This window comes from Tamandua tetradactyla, chromosome 2 (genome assembly GCF_023851605.1).
Source record: "Tamandua tetradactyla isolate mTamTet1 chromosome 2, mTamTet1.pri, whole genome shotgun sequence".
NCBI lineage: Eukaryota > Metazoa > Chordata > Mammalia > Pilosa > Myrmecophagidae > Tamandua > Tamandua tetradactyla.
In genome coordinates, this window is record NC_135328.1 from 112,556,396 (window position 1) to 112,582,443 (window position 26,048).

General features: G+C 38.1%; 1 protein-coding gene and 1 long non-coding RNA gene across 11 annotated transcripts in view; one reads left to right on the forward strand and one right to left on the reverse strand.

The window, feature by feature from the left end:
- Positions 1-19,513, forward strand: part of LOC143673685 (uncharacterized) — a 34,876-nt gene extending 15,363 nt beyond the window's left edge. The window contains exons 3-5 of the long non-coding RNA XR_013170521.1: positions 4,029-4,184; positions 12,625-12,788; positions 19,061-19,513. This is a non-coding gene — a long non-coding RNA (uncharacterized LOC143673685). The remainder of the gene's footprint in view (positions 1-4,028; positions 4,185-12,624; positions 12,789-19,060) is intronic.
- Positions 18,628-26,048, reverse strand: part of TLE1 (TLE family member 1, transcriptional corepressor) — an 85,865-nt gene continuing 78,444 nt past the window's right edge. For all 10 annotated transcript variants that reach the window (XM_077148500.1, XM_077148497.1, XM_077148506.1 and 7 more), the window contains 4 exons: positions 23,734-23,881; positions 21,327-21,477; positions 20,306-20,382; positions 18,628-20,163 (listed from right to left, as the gene is read on the reverse strand). In XM_077148500.1, the coding sequence (XP_077004615.1) occupies positions 20,056-20,163; positions 20,306-20,382; positions 21,327-21,477; positions 23,734-23,881 (484 nt within the window). In that variant the 3' untranslated portion in view covers positions 18,628-20,055. The remainder of the gene's footprint in view (positions 20,164-20,305; positions 20,383-21,326; positions 21,478-23,733; positions 23,882-26,048) is intronic.

Below are 26,048 nucleotides of genomic sequence, written 5' to 3' on the forward strand. Positions count from 1 at the left end.
GACTGGAGGGAAGTAAAGAAATAGGAAAGCTATCAATTGTAGCAAATGTTCCAAACAATGCAAGGTACTGATGGTAGGGTGGTATCTGGGAATGCATGATTGTTCTGTAAACCCACAACTTCTCTAATAAAGAAAAAAATTAAAAGGAAAAAAAAAAAAAAAAAAACAGAGAGTGCCAGTAAGGAGAAGCCAGTATCTAGAAAACTGCTAGGCAAACCAGAAGAATTTGGTATCTTCAAAGCCAAGAAAAGAAAGTATTTCTGAAAGAACAGACTAATCAACTGTTTTCAAAGCTGCTGTGAGTTTGGGCAAGAACACAAAGAACTGGCCAATGGATTTGGCAAGGACAAGAGATGTTTTAGTGACGTGGTTGGGATAAAAACCTAAAGAGTGCATTGAATTGAGGATGGGAGGTGAAGAAGTGGAGGCAACTGTTACCTATTCTGAAAATATTTGATATGGTTAGGAGAAGACAAATAGTACAGTACTTGTGGTGAGGGGTAGGGGAAGAGTTGAATTATGGAACATTTTTTGTGTGTTGCTTTGATTTTGGGTTTTGGGTTTTGATTTTAAGATAGAAGAGAATATATCCTGCATGTATGCTGAAGGGAATGAGGTAAAATAAATGTCTGTAGAACTTAGCGGTCACTCAATAAATGTACTTTCCATCCCTCCCCGTGTGACTGAATAGTATTTAGACCCAACTAATTTGAGACAGCTAAATTGACAACTTGGGACATTTTTGTTCCTGATTTAATTGGAAATTGTAGTTCTTTTGTTAGCTTTTCTCAGTCCATTACTAGCTATTTGCACTTTAGTCTCCAATTTGCAGAGTTTATAGAAGCAATGATGCAATCTTTTTTTTAAACATACAATTTAGAATTCTCATGGAGTTAGATTTGTCTCTTTTCTTAAACCCTTTGCTTATTCCTACTGAGAGTTTTGTAATTAAATATGATTTGGTATAGACTCATAGCTCCAGCTTTGCTTTGCCTAAAGTGTCTCTAATGACCTCAGGGGGTATTGAAAATTTTCCTACAGGTTATTGAAATAAAGTCAACTTTCATTTACTTTAATTAAATATAATGTAATAAAGAAGGGCATTTTTTAAAACAAATAGCCAGAGCTTCCCCTTGTTGCCCTGAGGCACCTGGAGAAACCACAAAATCCCCTCAACAGTTGGTACTCGCAGTGGTAGAGTGGCCTTTTCCGTTTTCTCCAGTGTTATCTTACAAATGTGGTCTTTATCTGTATGTGCCATAACACGAAGAAGGTTGGGAAATACTGATTTAAAAGCACTTAGTGGTGACTTCCAGGTCAAGATGGCAGCTTAACAACGTGCGCATTTTAGTTCATCCTCCAGAACAACTACTAAATAACCAGAAACAGTACAGAACAGCTCCTGGGGACACATCAGTGACCGGACACACAGCGTACCCCAGTCTGGACCAGCTGGACCGGCTGCAAGCACCCTCCAAAACTCTAAAGGTCCAGATAAAGCTGAACGGAATGTCAAAGAACAGATAGACAACAAATTCATCCAGCAAGAAAACCCCAGATAAAAGAAGGGAAAGCAATCTCCAGAATAAACTAATTAAGGTAATTAAATGCCTAGACGCCAGCAAAAAATAACAAATCACAGTAAGAAAATTGAAGATATGGCCCAGTCAAAGGAACAAAACAGTTCAAATGACATACAGAAGCTGAAACAATTAATTCAGAATATACGAACAGACATGGAAAACCTCATAAAAGCACTTAGTGGGACTAATGCAAGGTATTACTAATAAAGTAGTAGAAGGGAATTCTGTATTTTATGCATGATTTTTCCTCTAAGTCTACAACTTCCCTAATTAAGAAGAAAGCCCAAAATAATAACCCTGAGTGGGAGTCCCATGTCAGTCAGCTGCACCTGAACTGAGAAGGCTAGGAATGGCACAGAGATGCTAAGTGACTATGTGATTTAGGATGACATAAAAGACTGTTGGGAAACCTGGGCAATGGCTTCCCTTTACTGAAATGGCCATTTGATGTGTATCTTACAAAGAGAGAGCTTGTGCAGTAGAGGGATGTGAAAGCTGGGCTTGCATCTCTGAAGATGTCCTAGATCAGCGTGAGGATGCTTCTCTATGCTAACATGAACCACACCCACCTTGGCTTCAACTCCCAAAGAGACATGCTCCTGTGCAGTGGTGGGAACCTAGAAACTGGACTTAGCCTGCTGGTGGACACCGACCCCCCCCACCCCCCAATAAAGCTGAAAATGCAGTGGCCTCCCACCCCCAAAAAACTGAAAATACGGGGCGGGGTGGGGGGGGAGTCAATCAGGCCTTTTGCTTTCTTCCTGGAACCTTCTCCTTGCTGGACTCCAGGTATGTACCCATCCGCCATCGTCATTGCTTCCATCCTCCTCATCGGTGCTCCCATCCTGTCATGAGTGCTCCCATCCTCTGTCTTTAGTGCTCCCATCCTTCGTCGTTAGTGCTCCCATCCTCCATCATCAGCTTGGCTCGCCTCCCTTGGAGGCTTCATAGCCTCTGTAGCTCAGCAGCCTTTTATATTTAGGTTTGCAGTTGCTGCCTAGAGAAAGCAGAGAGGAGGGAGATTTCAATCGAATCAGTGATCCACATGTGTACGTTAATGTCTCCCTTCCTGGTTGCTGTGAGTTAACATGAACCCTGCTCAGGAATCCCCTCTCCAGGGCAATTAATTAGGAAATAAGAATCCCTAATCTGGAGCCCTGGACTCAACTTCTTCAGGGCAGAAACTGTGTCTTTTCTGTTGTTTCTTCTTTTAAAATGAAATATGATAAGTGAAGTACTTAGTAGAGTGCCTGCTGTAGAACAAGTGCTCAATAAATGTTAATCAGAGTAATAACTATTGTAGCCCTCAAATAGCATCTATCCGAATTTTTGCATATGGTAAATGTTTGTTGAAGGAAGTTATAGCTTTTTATACTATTGAAATATCCTCTTACCTTTCAGCAATTTTAAAAAGCACTTCTTTGCCTGTTTTGCAGGCTGAACAATTTGGTATTTGGGGCTTGTCTATCTCTTTATATTGCAACTGCTATTGCCTTACATGTCTAACATTTCAAAGGTTACGTTTTTAAAAGTCAAGTCTTGTGCTTTTGTGTAGCAAATGCTTCCGCCCAGGCCCGGACAGAGAAGAAAAGATTTTCTACCAATCCTGGAAGAAAACTAGTTTTCTTTGCTTTTCTTTTTATGGGGAGTGATAAGGATATGCTTTGCTCCAGGGATTCTAGATAAATTTAACTAACATTATATTTCAGTGACAAATGTACCAGGCAGTAACCCATACACATGACAATAAGTCTGTGTGGTTTTTTCCTATTTAAATTTTTTTTAATTACAATTCAGTACTGATTTTAGGCTCTGATCTAATATTGTTATTAACTCTAGATGTGTCTGAACAGCATTTAGTTCTATAATTTTCCTCACATACTATAATCACCAAAATATTGCTCTCAGTGACTTAAAATATTCCAATTACTTACAAATTACAGACTTGTAATTCCTCAAATTGAAATAGCCATAAAGCAGAGTAGGTCAGAATTTAAGCAATGACAAAGGAATTTTATAAAACAGTCTATGGAACTACCAAGAAAAAATTCTCCATTCTAACAGGATAGTCACTGATATTTTTGTGACTGTGCCAAGAAGCGAGTCTGAAAGTTCTCACAATTACGCAAACCAGGACATTTAATAGCCTGCTTTTTAACAGCTGTCAAATGCCAACATAAGGAACCACACACTATGTACAATGAAATTTCTGTTCAAATGAAATGAAAGGCTACTCTACACATATTTATGTATCTCCCAGCCTAACTCAAAGAAGTCACGTGTGCATCACGGATTTTAGTCAACCCCAGGTAGGATGTCAGCTTAGACCATTTCACAGTCAATTTGAGGAAACATGGAAGAGAAGGAGAAGGAACGTGGTAGGTTTAATATTTCTTAGCTCGTCATAATGTTAGCTAACTGGTGATTTATCTTAATGTTTTTCAGTCCCTAGGAGAGGAGAGAAAGGCTAGCATCAAAATCCATTTCAGCACTTCTGTTATGTGAGTCATTCACCCAGCCAACTCTTCATCACCTCTCCCTCAGAAAACGTGTTGAGTTGTGGCTAACATGAAAGCTTCCCTCCGCTGTTTAAGTTAAGAGGTATGTGGCTTATAGGACAACATGGCCACAGTACTCGGCTCATCATACATGCATTTTGCTTTACAGACTCGCTATATCAGACAGGCAGGTTAGTGCTAGAAAAATTGAAATATTTATATATTTTGTACCACCATTAATGAGTAGGAATTGGTATTTATTAAGTGCAAATGATTCATTGAGTTTAAAACGTAAACAATTAAACTTTAATAGATTTAACTCGAATAATTTAAGTCTAATGTTAGTAGGAGTGTAAAGTAGAAGGCAAGCTGAAGAGTATTTTTATTTTAATGAAATGACTGGAAATGCTAAAAACCCGTAATGTTAGTGATCTGATTATCTGTACTGGGCAAAGGTGGGGGGTTTGAAATTCCTTTAAAGCAATCCCTGTTCCTCTTTCAGAGTTCCTTATGTTACTAATTTTTCCACATTACTTAAGAAATGATCATCCATGCGGAGATGCGCAGTTGAATTACGGCCACAAGGGAACATTTTTAACAATATCTCGCTTACCTGGGGAGGTTTCTGCCCCACAGATGCTAAGGACAGCTGTGAGCTTATTTATGGTAAGGTTGTATGAAAAGATTTCCCACTATTTCATCCTAAGAGTCCATATCTTCTAGAAGAAGTGAAAACATCTAAAATGGATATAAATTGTAGATCTTGAGACAAAATTTTAGGCACTAATGCAAAGATTGGGGAAAAAAACCCTTCTCATTTACAATCTATTTACTGAAGATAATGAGTTTATCGTCCAAAAGTCAAAACATCCCATACAAGTCGAAATGAGAGTCCAGAGGAGATGGTCACCACGCTGCTAAGTATTAGTCCAGAAATTAGAGAGACAAACACGATAGGCAAAAGCACTGCTCGTTGACAAAGTGGGTATCCTGGAAAGCAGTCACAATCATCTCAATCGTTTTCCTGAATTAGAATGTTTGATAATTAAAATGTTGGAGGGACAGACATCTTGGCTGGCTGGATTCTATTTTATTTGCTCCTCAAAGAAAAATCTTTCCAGCCTAATGATATGCCGTGGGATTGTACAAATTGGCATTTGTGGCTATCAAATCTGCCACCTAGGGAGATGCGTGAGCTTACTGTCAGCTGCTAACTGTCAGCGGCCTTTCTGATCCTGTTTCCATGGAAATTGGCATTAGATAGGTTGGGGGGAGGGTAGTTACAGGTTGTTTTTATTTCATTATTTCAAGTAAGATGTTTGAACCTTTTACCTTCTTTGCACCCATCTGAAACTGGTTTCCCTGGCAACAGAACCAGGGGTGCTGCTCCCCCAGAGCTGAGAGCGGGAACTCTGCCTTTGCTGCTCTCAAACAACATTGAAGAGAAGAGTTGGCGCAGGCGAGGTCCATCAAATCAGCAGAAGCGGGGGGCGGGAGGAAAGGGAAAAGGAATTGGAAGTGTCTTAAAACTTCATAAGGAGGTTTTTTTTCCTTTTAAAAAAGGAGAGAGAGAGAGAAAGAGAAGAAGGTTTCCTTTATTTCAGAACGTAGCCACTCAAGTAAGGCAAGGATCCAGGAGGTGAGGGTCTGCCATGGACCTTACAAAAACTGCCCTTAGGCTGAATGGCAACCGAATGCTGCTGGTCTTCCCAGCATCTCTCGCCACGGCCCACACTGCCAGCTTATGCATTTTGTTATCCATCACTCACTTTCCTTAAAGGGAAAAGAAGGAAACATAATTCCAGAAAAGGTCTCATTAGGTCATTTTCCCCCATAGATCAGTGTTTTCTCATACTGAGTGATTTGCTTTCCAAGGAGCTATAGTTGTTTTTAAAAGGATTTTTGCTGCAGAGAGTTTGTTAAATGGGGGATGTGGTGGCACTAAAATGGCTGTCTGCTTAAAATAATATAATAATAATAATAATAATAATAATAATAAACCAGAGGGGAAAGAAAAGAGTGGCCATTAAACTAAACTATTAAGAATGGTTCACACTTTTCATTCCAAATATGAAGTTATGTATCAGGGCTATTAGGATTGCAGAGTGCTGTGCAGTGGATTCAGTAGACTGGCCATGTAAATTGAAAAGCAAACTAATGTCTCTTCAAGCTCTAGAAACCACAGAAGGAATTTGCTCCCCAGTGGAAAACTCTAGGCAATCAACCAATGAATCATTCACCCAAAGAACAAGAGCTTTATCTTTCTCATCAACTGTCTTTTATGCAGGGGTAGGATATGGGTCACTTCATATAACATCAGAAAGAAAAATAGAAGGCCATTGGCAAATAGGCTTCACATGGGTGCTGATGGTTTGTATTATAGAAAGGGAAATGGCTTATTCCTCTTCTTTACTTTTGCCATATTAAACACTATCATGATAGTTGACACCCCCTATATTTGATAAAAATAAAACTCTTGATTGAGATGCTTTTGTTGGATAGAGGCGACAGATTTTGTTTTTATGCAAACAAGAAAGGCAAGCATGGAAATGAAAAATAGGCTTATAATACGTTCACATCCTATGATCTTGCAATCCCATTCTTGAGATTATTCCAAGAATATAACTCAAAAGAAGTAGAAAAAGGCTCTGAAAATTTTCTGTGAATATGTTGATGGCAGTATTAGTTATTAGAGTTCAAATGTGGTAAAAAAAAAGTGCATTATTGCAGAAGTAGCTTAATAAGAGGTGATACATCATGTGATAGTAAAAAAGAAATACTGAACTCTAGATAGAAATATGGGGGGGTGAAGAATTAGAATACTTAATGAGAAAAGCAAAATACAAAATGGAGTGTGTGTTGTGCTTATATATATATATGCATGTAGAAATAGACTTAAGGGAAACAAACCAAACATAATTATAAGGATGAAGAGTTTCTTAATTTTTTTTAATGCTTTGTACTCCCTTTTTTTAATGAACGATAGGTTAGTAATTCAATTTTTGGACACTTCCTTACTCGCTCTCCTTTAATATTTTTCTTCTACTAATATGTATACAATCTAACATTACCCCTTTTCCCCACAAATATATAATTTAATGGTGCAATAAGTTTGTGCTACTACCATCATCACCATCTATTACCAAAACATTTCCATCACCCAAACAGAAACTATACCAATTAAGCATTCACTCCCCATTCCCTACCCCCACCCTAGCCCTTGATAATCTCTATTTGAGTTTCTGACCCAATTTTAATTTATTTTAATTATTTCATAAAAATGAGATCAAACAATATTTTTCCATCCCTGTACAGGCTGTATCACTCAGCATGATGTTTTCAAGGTTCATTCATGTTGTTCCATACATGAGAACTTCATTCCTTTCTATGGCTGAATGATATTACATTGTGTATATATACCACATTCTGTTTATCCATTCTTTTGATGATGGACACTTGGGTTGCTTCCATACTTGGCAATTGTAAATAATGCTATTGTGAATATCAGTGTGCAAATATCTGTTCAAGTCTCTGCTTTCAATTTTTGGGGGGAAATGGGGGTGCCAGATCATATGGTAATTCTATACTTAACTTTCTGAAGAATCACCCAACTATTTTCCACAGCAGCTGCATTATTTCACATCCCCACCTACAATGAACAAATGTTTTTATTTATCCACATCCTCTCTACCACTTATTTTCCATTTTCTTTGTTTCAATGGTTCTATTTATTTAAAAAAAAAAATCTTCATTTTGTTTATTTCTGCTCTAATCTTTGTTATCTGCTTCCTTCTACTTACTTTGGGTTTAGTTTGCTCTCCTTTTTCTAGATTCTTCAGTTATGAAAGTTTTTGATTTGCCTTTGTTCTTTTTTAAAATAAGCATTTAGAACTATAAATTTCCCTCAGCCCTGCCTTTTCTGCATTCCATAAGTTTTGTTATGTTGTGTTTTCATTTTCAATTGCCTCATGATATTACCTAACGTCCCTTGTGATTTCTTCTTTGATCCATTGGTTATCTAATAGTGCCTTGTTTAATTTCCACAAAGTGGTGAATTTCCCAGTTCTCCCTCTATTATTGATTTCAAGCTTCGTTTCATCGTGGTCAGAGAAGATCCACTGTATGATTTCAGTAATTTTTAATTTACTGAGACATGTTTGGTGTCCTAACATATGGTCTATCCTGGAAAATGATCCATGCGTACTTGAGAAGAATGTGTAATTTTGCTGTTGGATGAAGTGTTCTTTATATGTCTATTATGTCTAGTTTGTTTATTGTATTGTTCAAGTATTCCATTTCCTTTTTGATCTTCTGCCTAGATGTTTTGTCCATTATTTAAAATAGTGTATTGAACTCTCTTACTATTAATATATAACTATTTCTCCCTTCAAATCTGTCAACATTTGCTTCATGTATTTTGGGCTCTGCCATTAGGTGCAAATACTACTGTTCTGTGTTCTATTTGAATTGCCTCCTCTTTTTTAGTATATAGTTACCTTCTTTATCTCTCATAACATTTTTTGGCTTAAGTCTATTTTATCTGATATTAGTATAGCAAACCCAGCTTTCTTTTGGTTAACTAATTGCATGACATATTGTTTTGAATCCTTTCACATTTTTTGTGTCTTGGAATATAAGGTGAGTCTCTTATAAACAGTATATATTCAGGCCATGCTTTTTAAATCCATGCTGCCAATCTCTGCCTTTTGGCTGGGGAGTTTAATCCATTTACATTTAAATTAACTACTGGTAATGCATAACTTTCTTCTGTCATTTTTGATATTTTTTTACTGCACAATTTTGAGTTCTCATTTCTTTCTGTACATATTTTTTCATATATTTTCTTTGTGCTTCCAAGGGGCTAAAATTTAATATCCTAAATCTATGACATCCATGTTTGATTTGATACTGATGTAACTTCAATAGCATACACATACACTATTCCTACATCTCTGTCTTCCACCTTTGTTGTACTTGTACAAATGATATCTTTATATTTTTTATGTGCAAAACCATATTTATCATTTTTTATGCACCTGCATTTTAGAACTGTAAGTAAAAAGTGGTGTTATAGACCAAAAAATACAGTAGCATGGCATTTATAATTATCCACATAGTTAACTTTAATGAAGGTTTTTCTGTCACTTTTATTCACTGTCTAGTGGTCTTTTCTTTCAGTCTTTAGAAGTCTCTAGTATTAATTAACTCCCTCAGTCTTAATGTATTTGGGAAAGTCTTAATTTCTCCCTCATTTTTGAAAAATAGTTTTGCTGGACACAAAATTCTTGATTGGCAATTGATTTCTTTCAGCACTTTAAATATTTTGTCAGTCTGCCTTCTTGCCTCCATGTTTCTGATGAGAAATCAGCCCTCAGTCTTATTGGGACTCCCTTGCACAATGCACATTTTTTCTTGCAGTTTTCAGAACTCTCTCCTTATCCGTTACATTTAACTGACTACTATGTGTCTGGGCATGGTTCTCTATGAGTTTATCCTTTTTAGGGTTCATTGGACTACTTGAATGTGCATGTCTTTCATTGAATTTAGGAAGTTTTCTGCCCTTATTTCTTTGAATAGTCCTCCGGTCCCATCCTTCTCTTTCTTCCTCTGGGACTCCCATAATGGGTATATTGGTACTCCTTATGCTGCCCTACATAGCTTACACTCTGTTTGTTTTCTATTTTAATCTTTGAGTCCCTAGCTTGAATCATTTCAATCCTCTTGTCTTTGAGTTCACCCATTCTTCTTTTTGCCAGCTCCAGTTGAAACCCTTCAGGGAATTTTTCACTTCAGTTATTGTGGTCTTCAACTCCAATATTTTTTAGTTCTTTTCAAAATTTCTTCCTTGACTAAGATTCTCATATTATTCATTCATTGCTTTTCTGATATCCTATAGTTCTTTCTCTGAGTTTCCCTTTATCTCCTTGAGCATAAGAAGTCTTTTTTGTTGTTGTTTTCTAAGTCTTTTTCCAGAATACCAAAGTCTGGTATTCTTTGTATTCTGGTCTCTGGATTTTTATCTTGTTCCTTTGATGAACCATCCATCTCCTCTTTCTTTGTCTTGTAACCTTTTTTTCAAACTGCACATTTTAATATTTTTAAATGGTAACTAGGATTTAGTCCCTCAGCTGTCAAATTTGCATCCAACTAATGATATGAGAGAAATTTCCCTGAATGCCAGGAGCTAACAAAGACAAGCAAACCAGGCAAAACACCTTTCAGTCTTTGCAAACTGGTTCAGCATTGCTCGTCTTCAGGGTTTATCAAGATCAGCTGCAGGCAAATGCCAAGTGCAGGGTCCTCTCCCTCCGTCTCTTCTGGGCCTGCTTCTTATCCTGGATTTGTGCTTCTTTGTGACCTTCAGAATTCTTCCATTTACAAGAAACAATTGTTCCCTCTCCTCCTTTTGAAAAAGACTTTGAACAGGGCCAGGGACCCAGAACGGGAGTGCAGGCTGACTCCACGCTGTGGTGTCAGCAAGTAAACCATGAGCTTCTCCTACCATTGTTAAAGCTGTGTTTTCTTGACTCAATGCTTACCCAGTTACCACAACCCTTTAACTAATTCTGAGAGTTTTGATGAAGATGGAGCTGCCAGTTTTTCTGGTTGTTCAGAATCTGTGCATGGACAGGTAGTACCCTGGAGTGTCTTGCGCTGCTATCTTGGTCTACTGGAAGCCCCTGACCTGCTTTTGCAAGTGGCTTTGCATGCTGGCTGTTCCTTGCTACATCCGTCTCAAAGAATACAGTAAAAGTAAGTTGCTACACTGGGTACTTCTGCAAGTAGACTTAGCAAGAGGAAAACTGAATAAAGAAATAGTAGCATGCCCCAATTCCACCCAGAGCATTGGCCACTTGCAACAAAAAAATGGTGAAACCCTGACAATTAATGGAACAGGTGGAAACTGTGCAAGCCTTATAGCTCACTCCTTTTTAGAGAAATGAATAGTACAGGCTATAGGATTATAAGAGATATGGAGTTAATGCATAAAAAGTGCAGGGCTTCTGGGGGGGTGCATGCGAAAGTCCTGGTAATAGATGGTGGTTATGGTAGCACAACATTGTGACTATGATTAATGTATGTTTGGGAGTGGATGAGAAGGGAAAATTCATGATTTATATATGCTTCCACCATTAAAAAAAAAAAGTCTAAAGAGGTGCCAATTAAATGTACACATGACCCTCGACTAGATCAAATAACAGAGAAGAAAATGCCCAAAAGGACATTGGGACATAGGAAAAAATGGAATATAGACTGTAAGCTTTATACCAATGTTAAGTTGTTTGAACTTGATAACTGTACTTAAAATGATTACATGAGTAAATATGTTTGTTCTTTGGAAATGTACTTGGAAGTATTAAATGTTCAAGGAACATGCTGTACATAACGTACATGGCAGAAAGAAGAAAGGAAAAGAAAAAGAAGGGGGAAGGAAGGAATAAAAAATGGCAATTATGGCAAAATATTTAAAGTTGTTGGATATGAATATCTGGATAGGAATTATGTTGGAGTTCTCTGTATGGGTTTTGTACATAGTTTTGCAACTGTTCTGTAAGTTTTGAAATTGTTTCAAAATAAAAAGCTAAAACAATTTACAAGACATAAATATCACCTGTTTTAGTTTGTTATAGGTGCCAGAATACGATATAACAGAAATGGAATGGCTTTTAAAAAGAGGATTTAATAAATTACAAATTTATAGTTCTAAGGTCACAAATCCATCCAAACTAAGGGAGCCAGAGAAAGACACCTTGGCTCAAGGAAGGCCAACCTGGGAAGGCATACAGGGGGCATCTGCTTGTCCTTGTTTCCAGTTTGTTGCTTCCAGCTTCTGGTGTCAGTGGTTTCCTCTTTAAGCACTTCTGGGACACAACTCTGGGTTCTGGCTTGCTTAGGATTTCATGGGAAGGCAGATGATGACGTCTGCTGGGCTCTACTCTGTTGGCACTCCAAGCATTTCCAAGCGTCTCTGTCAGCTCTGTTGCTTCTGCTCTCCAGGCATCTGCATCTGAGGTTTTTCCAAAATCTTTTCCCTTTTAAAGGACTCTAGTAATCAAGACTCACAGTGAATGGGCTGTGTCACATTTCCATCTAATGAGGTCAGAACCACAATTGGATGTGTCACATCTCCATGGAGAAAATCCAATCAAGCTTTAAACTCTAAACAGTAGGTCTAGCCCCACAAGATTGGATCAGAATTAAAGCATGGCTTTTCTTGGGGTACATAATAATTTCAAACAAGCATACCATCCGAACTCAACGGCTACTGAAACACATCTTCCTCCTAGGTGAGAAGGTCTTATCAGTGCTCTAAGAAAGAAAGGGTTCCCTCCAAACCTAACCCTCAGACCCCATCAGCATCTTCCTCCATAGCTGAGTGATGCTGTGTACAGATTGGGCAAACATCAGTTATCAACTGATGGTGTCAGGACAACAGGGTTGAAATAAGTCTGCCATACCCCTACAATCTGTGCATACTGCAAAGTCATTACAAATTTCCTTAGAAATTTCCCTTTCAGAAGGTAACATTTTGTTGTTTCCAGGGAAAAGATGCCAGTTCAGATCGTACTGGAAGCAGAGGCTTGACTTCACAAGAACCTGATACCCCTAAAAAAGACTAATTAGGAGTCCCTGCAGGCGACCAGTTATGTGGCGTGCAGGCTTTTGTCTACCAAGACCATCTACTTGCTGCCCAAGGCAATCACAAGTAAGTTTAGCTACTAAATTCAGTGGTCAAGGTGACCAGCACCACATCAAATTCTCAGTATGATTATCTCATTTAATCCCTCCCACAACTCTGTGAGATAGTTGCTTTTATTCCAGTTTTGCAATTGAAGATCCACAGAGACTATGGAACTTGCCCAGATGATAATTAATGATAAATACATAACACAACTGGGATCTATATACCATGCTCTTCCTAATACACAATGCCCAGTGGGCTATTGCCAGCTTATACTCTTGCTACAAGTAGGCTCTTACTCATGCAACTACAGAGAACCATTTAATTATTAATCAATTAATTAATTTAAATAACATTATTCTCAAAAACTATAGATGCTTAATATTGAGAATCAAAGACACAAGTGTATACAATCAGAAACCTACCTTATTTATTGACATGTATTTGACCATCTCCTTGTTTTAGACAATGCCTCCTCACTTAAAAAAATTCTTTTTAAAATAAAATTTTTCTTCAGAGAAAATTTGACATTAGAATCCGTTTATGATAGATATTATTTATCAAGTGGAAAAAAGCAATGTGCAAAATTATATTGAGAATACTTGATGAATTTTCTAAAGATATATACATATGTGAATACAAAAGACTGGAAAACACTCATTAAAATGTTAATGGTTATCTCTGGAAAAAATAAAAGGAACCTATCTTGAGAAGATTGGACTTTTAATGTCTGTAAGAAACTACCAAAGATCTATGAATGCTTTCTTAAGAATTGTTAACAAAAATCTGTAATTTTTAAATGGCTGAAGTTTATTCCAGCTGAGAATGGGATGGTCAGTGAGCTGACTGCTTTAGGATCCTTTCAATGAAACTAAGCTAGAGCAAAACTAAACGGGAAAATGGTTTATCATTTTTGGCTTATCATCAGGAAATGCTTTTTTGGACTAAGAATACTGATGTAGTTGAGCTTAGACAAGTTGCCATTGCTATGCTTTGCTAGGGGTAGCATAAATGGGCCTTTAATATTTCTGGAAAACAATTTGGCAGTGTATACTATCAAAGATCTGAAATATCTTTATATCTTTTGATGCAGAAATTCCACTTCTAGGAAGCAATTAAAAGGAAAGAAGCAGAAATAAAGGGAAAATATTACATATGAACACTTTCTTCACAAGGATTATATTTCAATGTTAGAAACAGCTCCCATAACTTACGAACAAGAAATGGGCAAATAGCATAACAACGTTTCTGAGTAATTCTTAACTAGAGGGAGAAATGAAGTAAGAAGTAGGTTACAAAACTGTAGACAAGCAGGAGGAACAGTAAGAATAGGCTTTCGAGTCTGGCCCCTTAGGTAAAAATCTGACTCCAACAACATTTGGCTGTACAATCTCAAACTAATTACTAAAACCCTGCATGCCTCAGTTTCATCACCTGTTAAATGAGTTTGAAACTAGGAGGACTTTTGTTAAGGATTTGATGAGATAACACATATAAACTGCATAGCAGTCCTTGGCACATAGTAAACTGTGCTGGTTTGAATCTGTGCTGGACCCCAGAAAAACCATGTCCTTTAATCCTCATTCAATATTGCTGGGTGGGAGCATTTTGATTGTTCCCATGGAGATGTGACCCACCCAACTATGGGTGGTAACTTTTGATTAGATGATTTCCATGGAGGTGTGTCTCCACCCACTGAAGGTGGAGTTGCTTACTGGAATCCTTTAAAAGTGGAAACATTTTGGAGAGAGCCCCTTTTGGTAGAGCCACGAGAAAGCCAGCAGATACTGCCGTGTTTGCCATGTGCCCTTCTACCTGAGAGAGAAACGTTGAACATCATCAGCCTTCTTGAACCAAGGTATCTTTCCCTGGATGTCTTAAATTGGACATTTCTATAGACTTGTTTTAATTTGGACATTTTCTCAGCCTTAGAACTGTAAACTACCAACTTATTAAATTCCCTTTTTTAAAAGTCATTTTGTTTCTGGTATATTGCATTCCAGCAGCTAGCAAACTAGAACATAAACACTCAATATTAGCTATTAATAATAATATGTATATTTCATGATTGCAGGAAAAATACCAATGTGTCAATTGTTTCTAAATGGTGCCTTATAGGTTTTTATTTTCTTCTTTGAACCTCGCCATATTTCCCAAACTTAAAACCAGCCATTTGACACTTTTATGATTTAAAGAAAATTAACAATAAAAACAAAAAAGGAATGTTTTTTTACAACCTGTGTACACCTAGTAATCAAATGCAATTAAATGAGAGAACATATGGAAAGCCTTGGCACGGTGCCTGGCACAGAAGAGATATTCAAAACACTTGTTGGAATGGCACCATTGGTTGTCCTAGCCAAGGACCAGTCAACATCAAATTGGTAATTCATAGGCAAGACTGTTGAGAGCTGCCTGTCCATCCATTATTGTTGGCTTTAAGGCAGCACCTTATCTGCATTCCTCCTGCACTACCCCTAGCAGAGTCTTCTCTAGGTCCCTCTTGCTGGAATAATTTCACCTTCATCTCCAGCGTTGTGGCCATCCTGCTACATGCTAAGATCACATCCTCAATAAACATTGGTTGGTTGACTGAATCAAATATGACCAATTGAAGCATAACATTCTACAAAGCCAGCAGGTTACCATTTTGCACATAATATTCCAATTTTCAAAGAATGATTCCTTTTAATTATGCATTGCCACTCAAAATAAATTCAGTATGTATTTTCGAGCTGCCACTGCATTCATTACACATTACATGTTTCCGAACCTTAGAAGAGTCGCAGTGCTTCAAGTATGACTTCACAAAAATGTAACTTTTGGAAGAACATAATCGTGGTTTAGATCTGTCACAGTATTCTGCTGCAAAAGTTAGTTCTGGGGCCAGACACTGTCCAAAACAAAGCTGTCAAGTGACTTCAAAGCAGTACACATTACATACTTTTAATCTTCAGCCCAAAAGCAGAAAATATGACAGGCTTCCAGTCTGCAGAGAATATGAATATGCTCTAATAGTTTTTGGTTAAGTCGATAGCTCTTTTGAAAGATTGCTCCTTTAGATCAGATCTCAAAGCATGTTCCCCAACCAGCAGCATTAGCATCACCTGGGAGTTTGCTAGAAATGCAAATGCTTAGGTTCCACCCAGACCTACTACATCAGAAATGCTGAAACTGAGGCTAGAAATCTGAATTTTCACTAGTCCCCCCAGTGATCCTGATCAACACTAAAATTTCAGAACAACTTCTCTAGAAAGTTGATAACTCAATTAAGAACAAATCATTGAACTGTTTATTTAGTGCTAGGACAAAATGTGTAGCTCAAGAAGCTTTGTTGCCAGAAGAGGAAGTTCCCCAGGCATATGAAGACCCTTCCACCAATTTTATCTTGCTCAGTGAAGCCTGGAACTGTGGTGATCTGCCTATTTCTCTGCTGAGTGAAGAAATGACATCCTTCAGAAGGAAACAATTCATGGACAGAGTGGAGAGTCTGAAATGTTACCACTGAGACTTCCTCCTGCAGTAGCCTCCTGATGGAGTTTTACAAGATGTTGGAATTAAGAATTTGATCCTTGTCTAATTTGTTGGAAAACATTGGGTAAGTCATGGCCTCTGTGTGCTGTTGACAAAAGCACAAGTTTTGAAATGATTGTTTGAATGTTCTATGGCTCTGGAGATCCTCAGTTTGAACCCTAGAGCTACTATAGTATTCACAAGTTATGAGTTATCCATCAAGTCTGATTTCTTCGCCATTGGTGGGGTGAAACACCTTCTCTACTACTGGCAAATAGCAGAAACTTAATAAATGTTAATTATCATACTGATGAAATATTTATCCTTATTGTAAAATTAAGTGCTAGGAATATCCAGTCATGAAAAAGGTACTACAAAACCAACGGTCAATAGACCTTCAATTCTGACCCAACAAATGCTGATTCCACATGGGAGCTAAACAGCAGAAACCTACACACAAGTATAAATAAGGACTGAGTTATTTTTTAAAAATCAATATTAAATATAACTTTTTTTTACATGGGTAGGCATAGGGAATCGAACCCGGGTCTCTGGCATGGCAGGCGAGAACTCTGCCTGCTGAGACACTATGGCCTGCCCCAAGATAAAACTTTTTGATAGAAAAAATTGGAAAAAGAATTTACATGAATTCACTTATAAACTGGCAAACACAAACCTATATCCTCAATATTCTATGGGTATCTAAGGGAATTTTGTACATTGTAAATATTTAAAATGGAATGAAAGTGAACCCTATCGTAAACTATGGACTTTAGCTAATAATATAATTATAGTAATACTGATTCATCCATTGTAACAAATGTACCACATTAATGCAAAATATTAATAGGGAAGAGTGTGTGTATAGAGATAGGTGGGTGGGGTACTGTAGGAATTCTGTATTTTCTGTAGGATTTTTCTGTAAACCTACAATTGCTCTAAAAATAAATTTAAAAATGGAATGAAGAGGGAAGCTGGGAAATTGGGGAAAAAAAACCCAGCAAGTTCTGAGACATGAAAGAACATCAGCATGGCTCAGAGTGAAACCTGGATTTGGCTCTGCCCGCTGTGAAGCTGTGGACACACGGCATCCCTGAGCCTTGGCTACTTAAATAGAGATACTAACATCAAGCACTTCTCAACACTTTTATATGTGAAATCTGCCTAGCAGGGCTCTTGGCACATAGAGGTGACTGATAAATATTTTGTTGAATCTGAATCTGTTGAAGCCTACTTTGTAATCCATGTTCATGGCCAGGAGGTATACAAACATTTGGTTTACCCAGGTTTCCACCATCACGATTCCAGTCTCCTTGGGAAGAGGAGTAGTGACTCCTAATTCCACAGTTTAAGAAGAAATCATTCTCTCACTAATGCCTTCCACTTCTGAGACAAATTCCATCAGAATGCTGCTTTATACATCCACTTGTGGTCCTCTCAAAACCCACAGAGACAGCCATGACAGGTTTTACTATTCCCATTTTACAAGTGGAAAACAATTGTCTAGACAATTTTGCAAGATTCCAAACCCCCACGCAGTGGAGCTCTTCCAGAACCCTTTACTCCAAACCAGTGTCTCATACAAAAATCAAATGGAAGTGGATTCATCAGACTGAAGATAACAGACAAGTTGGTGAGGTTTGGAGCTTTAGAAAATCCCATTAGGAGAAGAACATAAGAAGGTTGGGAAACCTGAAGCGTGACGGGAGAAGATCCAACAGGAAATAGGACTGTTTCTTTATCTCAGAATCCCTCCAAATGCACCCCCTCTTCTCCAGGGGCACATGACTGTCTAGAAAAGACCACATTTCCTATGCTCCCTCGTTGCCAGGTGTGCCACAAGATGAAGTCCATGCCAAGAAACTGGGTAGGGACGTGACGCAATAAATTCTTAGTCATTTGTTTTTAAAAGCATGTGCCTTTCCCTGGACTTCCACACTGTCCCCTTTTATTGGGCTCGAAGTGAGGGCAAACTTGGAAGCACCAAGCTGCAATGCTGGCCTGGGTTTCTGGTCATAAGTAGGAAAAGAATCAAGTATTTTAGCCACTCTATTGTTGGGTTTCTGTTACAGCATCTTAACCTTTACCTTATCACAGAAAAGAGGGAAGGTAAAGAAGGAGGACAAACAAAAAAGGTAAATGGTTAATAAGTCATCAGCTTATAATATAGAAATCTACTTAATTATATGAGGAAGAGATGAGAAAGAAATCAGCTTTAGTAATTAAGGATTTACCACTCGATTAATGAGAAATGAAAATATTTAACAAACAGTACATAAACAAATATTTTTTGGCAAAAAGCAAACAAAGTAATGTTTTTAAAATCTATAAAAGCAAGAAAGAGTGGATAATGAATGAAAAATATTAAGACAAACTGCCAACAACTTGCTGGATCATAAGAAAACAAGAACATTAAAAATTCATTAAGTGCTATTTTTAAAACAACCAAGAAACTTGGCTTAAAATTATTAACAATTATTTTTTAAAATGTGACAGTAAATAATAGGTATATAAAGAATGAGTCACATAGCCCTTTTCACAAGATAACATGCATGGTAACTCATTAAAAGTCCAGGGTTATAACCAAATTAGTAAAAATTTGTCAACAAAGACAAGGACCAAAGCTTAATGATGGGTAGCAATGGCTGTAATTTCAGGCAAAGCCTTAATGAGAAGGATGGGGTTAAATGTTGAGTACGGTTGGCTTACGTAAATTAATGTAATAGATTAAATAAGTATTAATGAAGATAAAACCAACTGACTTTCCATGTTTTCTTTCGCAGGTTAACGAACTCTTAATAGCTTTGCGAGCATCACAGATCTTATCATAAAACTCAGTCACCTATATTTCTTGAAATATGAAGCCTGTGAAGAGAGAGTACACATCTGAAAGGACTGCACCTTCCTGGAGAAAAGAATATTCTGTCTTCCAGTGAAGCATCAAGAAAAAAAGAGAGCTTTCATTTGTGACCTTGAATCACAAGAATATCATAACCAAAGAATTAATCTTGATGAAGTAATCCCAAATAAAACTGCAATTACTAAAGTTACAGTTCATCACAATTCCTAGTCATGGGTTTCTGATAACACAGACGTGCTTGATAGATTAGATTCTATGGCAGTGGAAGTCCCTGTCCCAATATATGCATAAAATAAGAAGCGCATTTTAAAACTTCCTCTTTCTGCTTATAAAACCCACATCAAGAGTCTCAAAGCTGTGATCAATACAATAAAGAATGAATGGAAAAAAAGTTATTGGTACTAAAGCCTTTACTGTAATAAACCAAATATATTTACAATTTATACAAATGTTTAACCTTCAACAAAAATACAAAAAACAAAACAAAAGAAACATTTCACAAGATGCAAAACCAGGAAACAAGTTCATTGGAGACACCACTGCTCTACAAAGGACGGAAGGTGAGTTGAACTGCAAGGAACAGAAAGGTAATCTCACACTCAGGCAATGCGCGATTGATTGGGCAGGAGGTCACACGGAAAGAGAATTACGGGTGCTGACGTGGTTCAGCTGATTCTGTTCCTCTATCCTACAGCCTTTGGCCCCTCTGTCCATTTTACCTTGGTGCTCCATTTGGTCTATGCAGGTAGGTGACCTTCTGTAATGGACTCATCGCCACCTCTTTGTAGACCCAACGTAGTTTTGTGTCAAGGTTTAGAAACGTTTTTTTTTTTCTTTTAAAGTTACAACTTTTCTATTTCTACAAATTCAAAACATTTTGGCCCAATTCAACTATAGACATTAGATCACATGATGTTGTCAGTAGATGACTTCATAGACTGTAGCCTTCTTGTCCCCTGAACCAGTGACTATGTATTTATCGTCCACAGAGATGTCACAGCTAAGCACGGATGAGGACTCTTTGGACTGGAAGAGAAAACAGTGGGCACACATTTAATGTGGAAGACAGACAGGAAGGGCCCCTGCTCCCTCCTAGGCTTCTTCACTTCCAGTGTCCCCAGGGGCACCATGATCAAAATGCCAATCTCAGTAAGAAGCACGTACTAACCTGGAATATACTGGCTCCATAGGGGGTCCGCCAGGCGTTGAGCAGGTTATCTTTTCCAGTACTCACAAACCATTTACCTAGAATTAGCAAAGGAACATGACGTTTTAGCAAGATTAAAATTCCTACAATATAATTAGCCACTTGGACTTAATCAAACTGAGACCATTTTTAAAAGAAGGGACAATGACACCCAAGGTGCTGGTCTATGACCTGAGTGGAAAGAGCAGAGGTTTTAAATCTGGGCTCCCCTGTGAATTATCTGTGTGACGTTGTGTATTGTCCAAGTGGTGGCAGGGACCACGTCAGCACCCTTAGCTACTGGATTTATGACACATAGTATTAAAACCAGCATGGGTGGGTCATCAAATAGTGAGTAAGTAAAATTGTTCTCCATTGGTCAGTCTCTTCACGATAACATGGGACCAGGTAGGATTAAATGGCTCATTTAAGTAACATTACAAGCACAACATATGGCACACGGAACCAAGAGCACTGGCACAAGTGCTCAAGAAGTGACAGCTACTGATTGAACCATCCTGTGAGCAAATGTCTGAGCACACAAATACTTTCAATATGAACTTCTCTCCTCTTTATCTTCACTCCAGAGTGTAAATCCTGGACACAGCTATATAATTCCTTCCCCTATGCTGAGTTCTTCATCCTGGTCAGTGCACAGAGACTTCCACTGTTCCTGATGCAATCCTTTATAAACTTCCAACCATCCCACTTTAGAGTAGCAATTAAATACTCCCCTACCCCATCTCAGACTCCTTCCACAAAAAACAAATATGTGTCAAAATACAATATCAGGCAGTTTCATAGCCAGGCTTTTTGACTTTTTTCAAAATAGTGAAACAGACCGAAACGACATTACTATCCTCCTAGAGACATATTAATAGTTATTGCATCCAGCTGCTCAGAGCACAACATTTTTTCCAGGTATGATCTCTACCATATTTCTTAAAAAGTATTTTCCACTCAGGCCATGAACGTCTTCCAGTTTCCTTTTAGATGAACTCACCACAATAAGCAAATTTTAGAGACAGCACACAGCTCTCGTGGAGATGCAACTGGTACTTGTCAGGCTTGTTCACGTGAAGAACTTCCACGTTGCTGCTCTCCATGCCCACGGCGAGCCATTCTCCAGTGGGGCAGTACCCAAGCGAGAATATCTATAAAGAACAGGACAAGGTTTGCAAGTTATTCTGCCCAAAAAAGGTAGGAGGTAAAAAGGCCAACAAGAATGGAGGTACAGAAAACAGTTTGGGGGTTCCTCAAAAAGTTAAACAAACCATAATACCACTTCTAGGTTTGTACCAGAGAGAGCTGAAAACAGGGATTTAAACAGATAATTGTACACTAAATGTTCAAAGCAGCATTATTCACAATTGCTGACTACAACCCAAATGTCCATCAACTGATAAAATGGATAAGCAAAATGTGGCATATTCTACAAATGGGTTATTCAGCTGTAAAAAGGAATAGAGTTCGGATACATACTACCAACATGTATGAACCATGAAAACATTATGCCAAGTGAAATAAGCCAGACACACAAGGACAGTTATTCTATGATTCCACTTATACAAAATATCTAGATTTAAACATATTCATAGAGACAGAAGGTAGATCAGAGATTACCAGGGGACTGAGGGGAGGGTGGAACAGGAAACTATTCCTTTACTGCTTAATGGGTATAAGTTCTCTTTGGGGTGTTTCAGAGATAAAACTATATAGAACAAATGAAAAAAGAAAAAAGAGTCAATTGCCTGTGTTTGTCTGGATCTACTTCTGAATGTTCTGTTCTGTTCCACTGCCACACTTAGTAAACCTATCTCTATTGTAAACCTTAAAATTGCATAGAATCCAATACTAGTGGTCAATAAGTGGGTAGGGGTGGGGAAGAGAATATAGGATGTTTGGGGTTTTCTTTTTTCCTTCTTATTTCTTCTCCTGAAGTAACACAAATGCTCTAAAAATGATCATGGTGCTAAAGCGACAACTATGTGATGATATCGTGAACCACTGACTGTATACCTCGGCCACTGAATGGTGTATTTCAAAAATGGGTAAAATGGCAAGTTTATATCTTTTATCACAATGAAAAAAACCTTTTAACAGTTAAAAAGAAAAAGACGAAGAGGGGAAAAAATGGTGTGTGTGTGTGTGCTATTAGCTAAATCCAGACTGGGGAAACTCTACAGGACAAGCAACCCAAACCAGAAGGATCAATAGTTAAAAAAATCTTTATATAACAATTGGAAAAATCTGAACACTTACAATCGCATATGATATTAAAGAATTTTCTAAATAACGGTATTTGTGTGTATGACAGTTTTTAAAAAGCCCTTATATTTTAGAGATACTAAATGAAATATTTATAGATGAAATGGCATGAAGTCTAGGACTTACTTTTAAATAACTGGTGTTTGGGGGCAGGAATTGGCCATGTGTTAACAATTGTTTCAGCTAGGTGAGAGGCACATGGAGTTTATTGTACAGTTCTCTGGACCAGCACATATGCTTGAACAGTCTCAGTGCTTTTATATTTGTTTGAAGTTTTCCATAAGAAGTTAAAAAAAAAAGAGGCAAACCATAAATAATATCCCACTTACACTGGGAAAGGGGTGGAACGAAGACTACAAGGAACTCATCAAAATATGTTAACCGACATATGGAATTTAGTAATATGTATAGTTATTTTCCATCTTTGTCCTATTTTTTCTGAGTGGCATTATTTTTATTCTAAAAGAAAGTAAATAAATACCAAGTAATGATCAAAGGAACGATTCCACCATCAGAAAGCACTTAGACTAGCAAGCACTGTCTTTCCCAACACAAGCCTAGATTCAGACACGACATCTAAGTAACTTTCACAATCCAAAAATCAAAGTTGCCATTTTTATATTATTCCACACTCCATAAATCTAGTCAGCCATGGATCCATTTTTTAAGGGATGAGTAATAAAATGGGCATCGACTGAGATCCCTCTGCATTTTTTCAAGCTCCCTGATGCAAGGGAAATGAATTAACTTTCAGGGCTGTTGTGATTTTTCTCCACTCCTAGTGACATCCCTGCACATTTTTCAAGCTCTATTTATATGGGAATCAAATAATCATCTTTCATCATCTTTCACCTCCCACACCAGAGGGTGAGAATATGTACAACAGATCAAACGCAGTTGAAGAGAAACTGTACATTTTTCAGTGCACAAATTCCTTAAAGGAATAAAACAGCTAGTATGTCTTAACCTACAGGGATTTTGAAAACCACAATATGAGTTTCAGGGGAGTTTTGTTTTGCTTTTTAAAGGAGTTTCTCAAATCTACCTGTCTGTCTAGCTACTATTATTCTGGAGGTGGGGTGGGTGGAAGACAGCCCGCACAAAACCACCTCCGACATTCGGGGGTAGGCAGAGCTGGTCACCTGCGAGGTGAAGTCGTGCTGCTGCAGCTGTCGCCCTTCACGCAGGTCCCAGGATCTGACCGTGTTGTCCAAACCGCCTGTCCAGAGCTTGGTGCCATCGTTGGAAATGTCAATACAGCTGGCTCCATCTGTGTGGCCCTGGAATTGCCTGATAAAACAAACCAGATTGAATAATGATTTCCTGCCAGAGCTCAAGGTAAACACTGTTGTGTTGTTAGTTTTGGACTCTGTGTGTATGTGTGTGTGTGTGTGTGTGTGCCTTCAGTGTCTGCTGATGTGCAATAGCCAACATCCCCTGAGGAGGGTATGAGAGAGCACCTGCAGACTTTTTCTTTTTTCGTGATCCAAGTGCCAAAAAAATGGAATGCCGTTTTAGGTCTCTGACCAAGAGCAGTTAAATACACTCCCTCTAGTTTTTCTTACAAATCTGCCTAGAAAGTAAAATTCTTCCCAAGAGTTAATGCTTAAATTGAACAAACTTTCTATTTCTGTTGATGGAAAAGCTTTGGTAATGGATCATGGTGATGGTGGCATGACATTGTGAACATAATTAATACAACTGAAGTATATATTCAAATATGGTTAAAAGGGGAAATTTGGTGTAGTATGTATGTTACCAGAATAAAATTAAAAACAAAAAAATCTCACAGTACTGTACAATATAGTGAGCCCTAATGCAGAATGTGGGCTACAGTTAATAGTACCAACAGAAAACTGTTCTTTCATCAATTTTAACAAATGTACCACACTGATGCAAGATGCTAACAACAGGGAGATATAAGGAAACTATGAATTTATGCATGATTTTTCTATAAACATAATTTCTCTAATGAAAAAAAAAAAGAGAAACAGGCAAACAATTCTGAGGTACACTGAACCAAAAACTGAAATAATTAAATTGATATTGACCAGAAATGACTAAAATTTCATGTTTGGTGACTCGTTTTTTATCACCCAAATTAAAAAATATACAGATATTATGTGTATGCCATTTCCTTGGGTAGTGACTTAATGTCCTTTGCATTGAATTCTTATATTAATTCCAGGTTAGCACAGGCCACAGTTGATCCTTTGCATTGAATCTTATATTAATTCCAGGTTAGCACAGGCCACAGTTGATCAGGATTCTAAAAGTCAAGGTAAATGTGAAGACCTTTATTCAGAGCTCAGAGGCTTTATTATTAGGAAAGGAATCTTTGTTTACTGTAATTAGCATTTGTTGTCTTTACAGGATGCACAGTCATAGAGGATCCTTGGGTTTGTCATCAGTTGATAGTTTCTTTTACCGTTGAGTAAACTGAATCCTAGTTTTGATCTCCCCCAAAAAAGGAACAAGAAAAAAAAAAATTCTGCCCAGGTCTGTGAATGTATAAAAATGTAAAAAAGGAAAAACAAAAACAACATGCAAAATCTCCAAATCTCCAGTGTATTCCTTAAAGAAAGATAAAGGTCTGCCTCTTCAATTGTGAAGGCCAGAATCAGTGAGAGAAGAGGTGGCTACACGACAAACACAGGATTCAGAAGCATCCCCATTTCCACAGGTGAATCAAAATAGCGATGTCCTTTGTGCAATGAAAGCATGAGCTCACATATTTATTCAACCTTGCTTTCTGTATTAGGAAGAGTCCAGCCCTGGGAAATCTGTGCTCCCAGAAACAAAGGGTCATTCTGGCCTGCTGACCTCAGAGGTGCTGGGCAGAGACAAAACTAAGTGCTGATGCAAACTCATGGGCACCTCAGCAAAACCCTGCCTCCAAGCAGAGCATAAGGTTGCTAAGGGGAAATCTGTGCTTCACTGAAAAACCACCACCAAAAGCAATCCACCAACCTCCGTTGGTGAGCACTGCTGCTGTGAAGCAAGGTGACAGACTGGGCTTGTTGGGGAGCGGCAGTTTGGGCAGAATGGTGGTGACTGTCCTCCTGGGCTCTGTTTTCCATGTAAGACCAAGAGGGAGCTGGCAGCAAAATGACCAGAAGAGATGAGAGGTGTCTAGACCCCCTCCTCCAAGGTCCAATCACTATGGTGAACCCAGGTACGATCCATCAAGGAACTGGTCTGGCAATTTCAACAAAAGGAAGGATTCCCTCCCTTTTCTTCCTCCAGGACTCCCACTCCTTGTTGTTCACACAAAGCTTCAACCTTTTCAGCTGAGTTTGGAATTTAAAGCGAGTGTAAAGAGAAGAAAGGAAGCACCACTATTGCGCTGAACTGTTAGACAAATGTAAACCATTACTTCAAAACATCTTTCCTTAGCAAGCCATTCCAAACTTCCGCTCTTGGGCTGCCGTCCAGGTCCTCTCCGGGTCTCCCACAT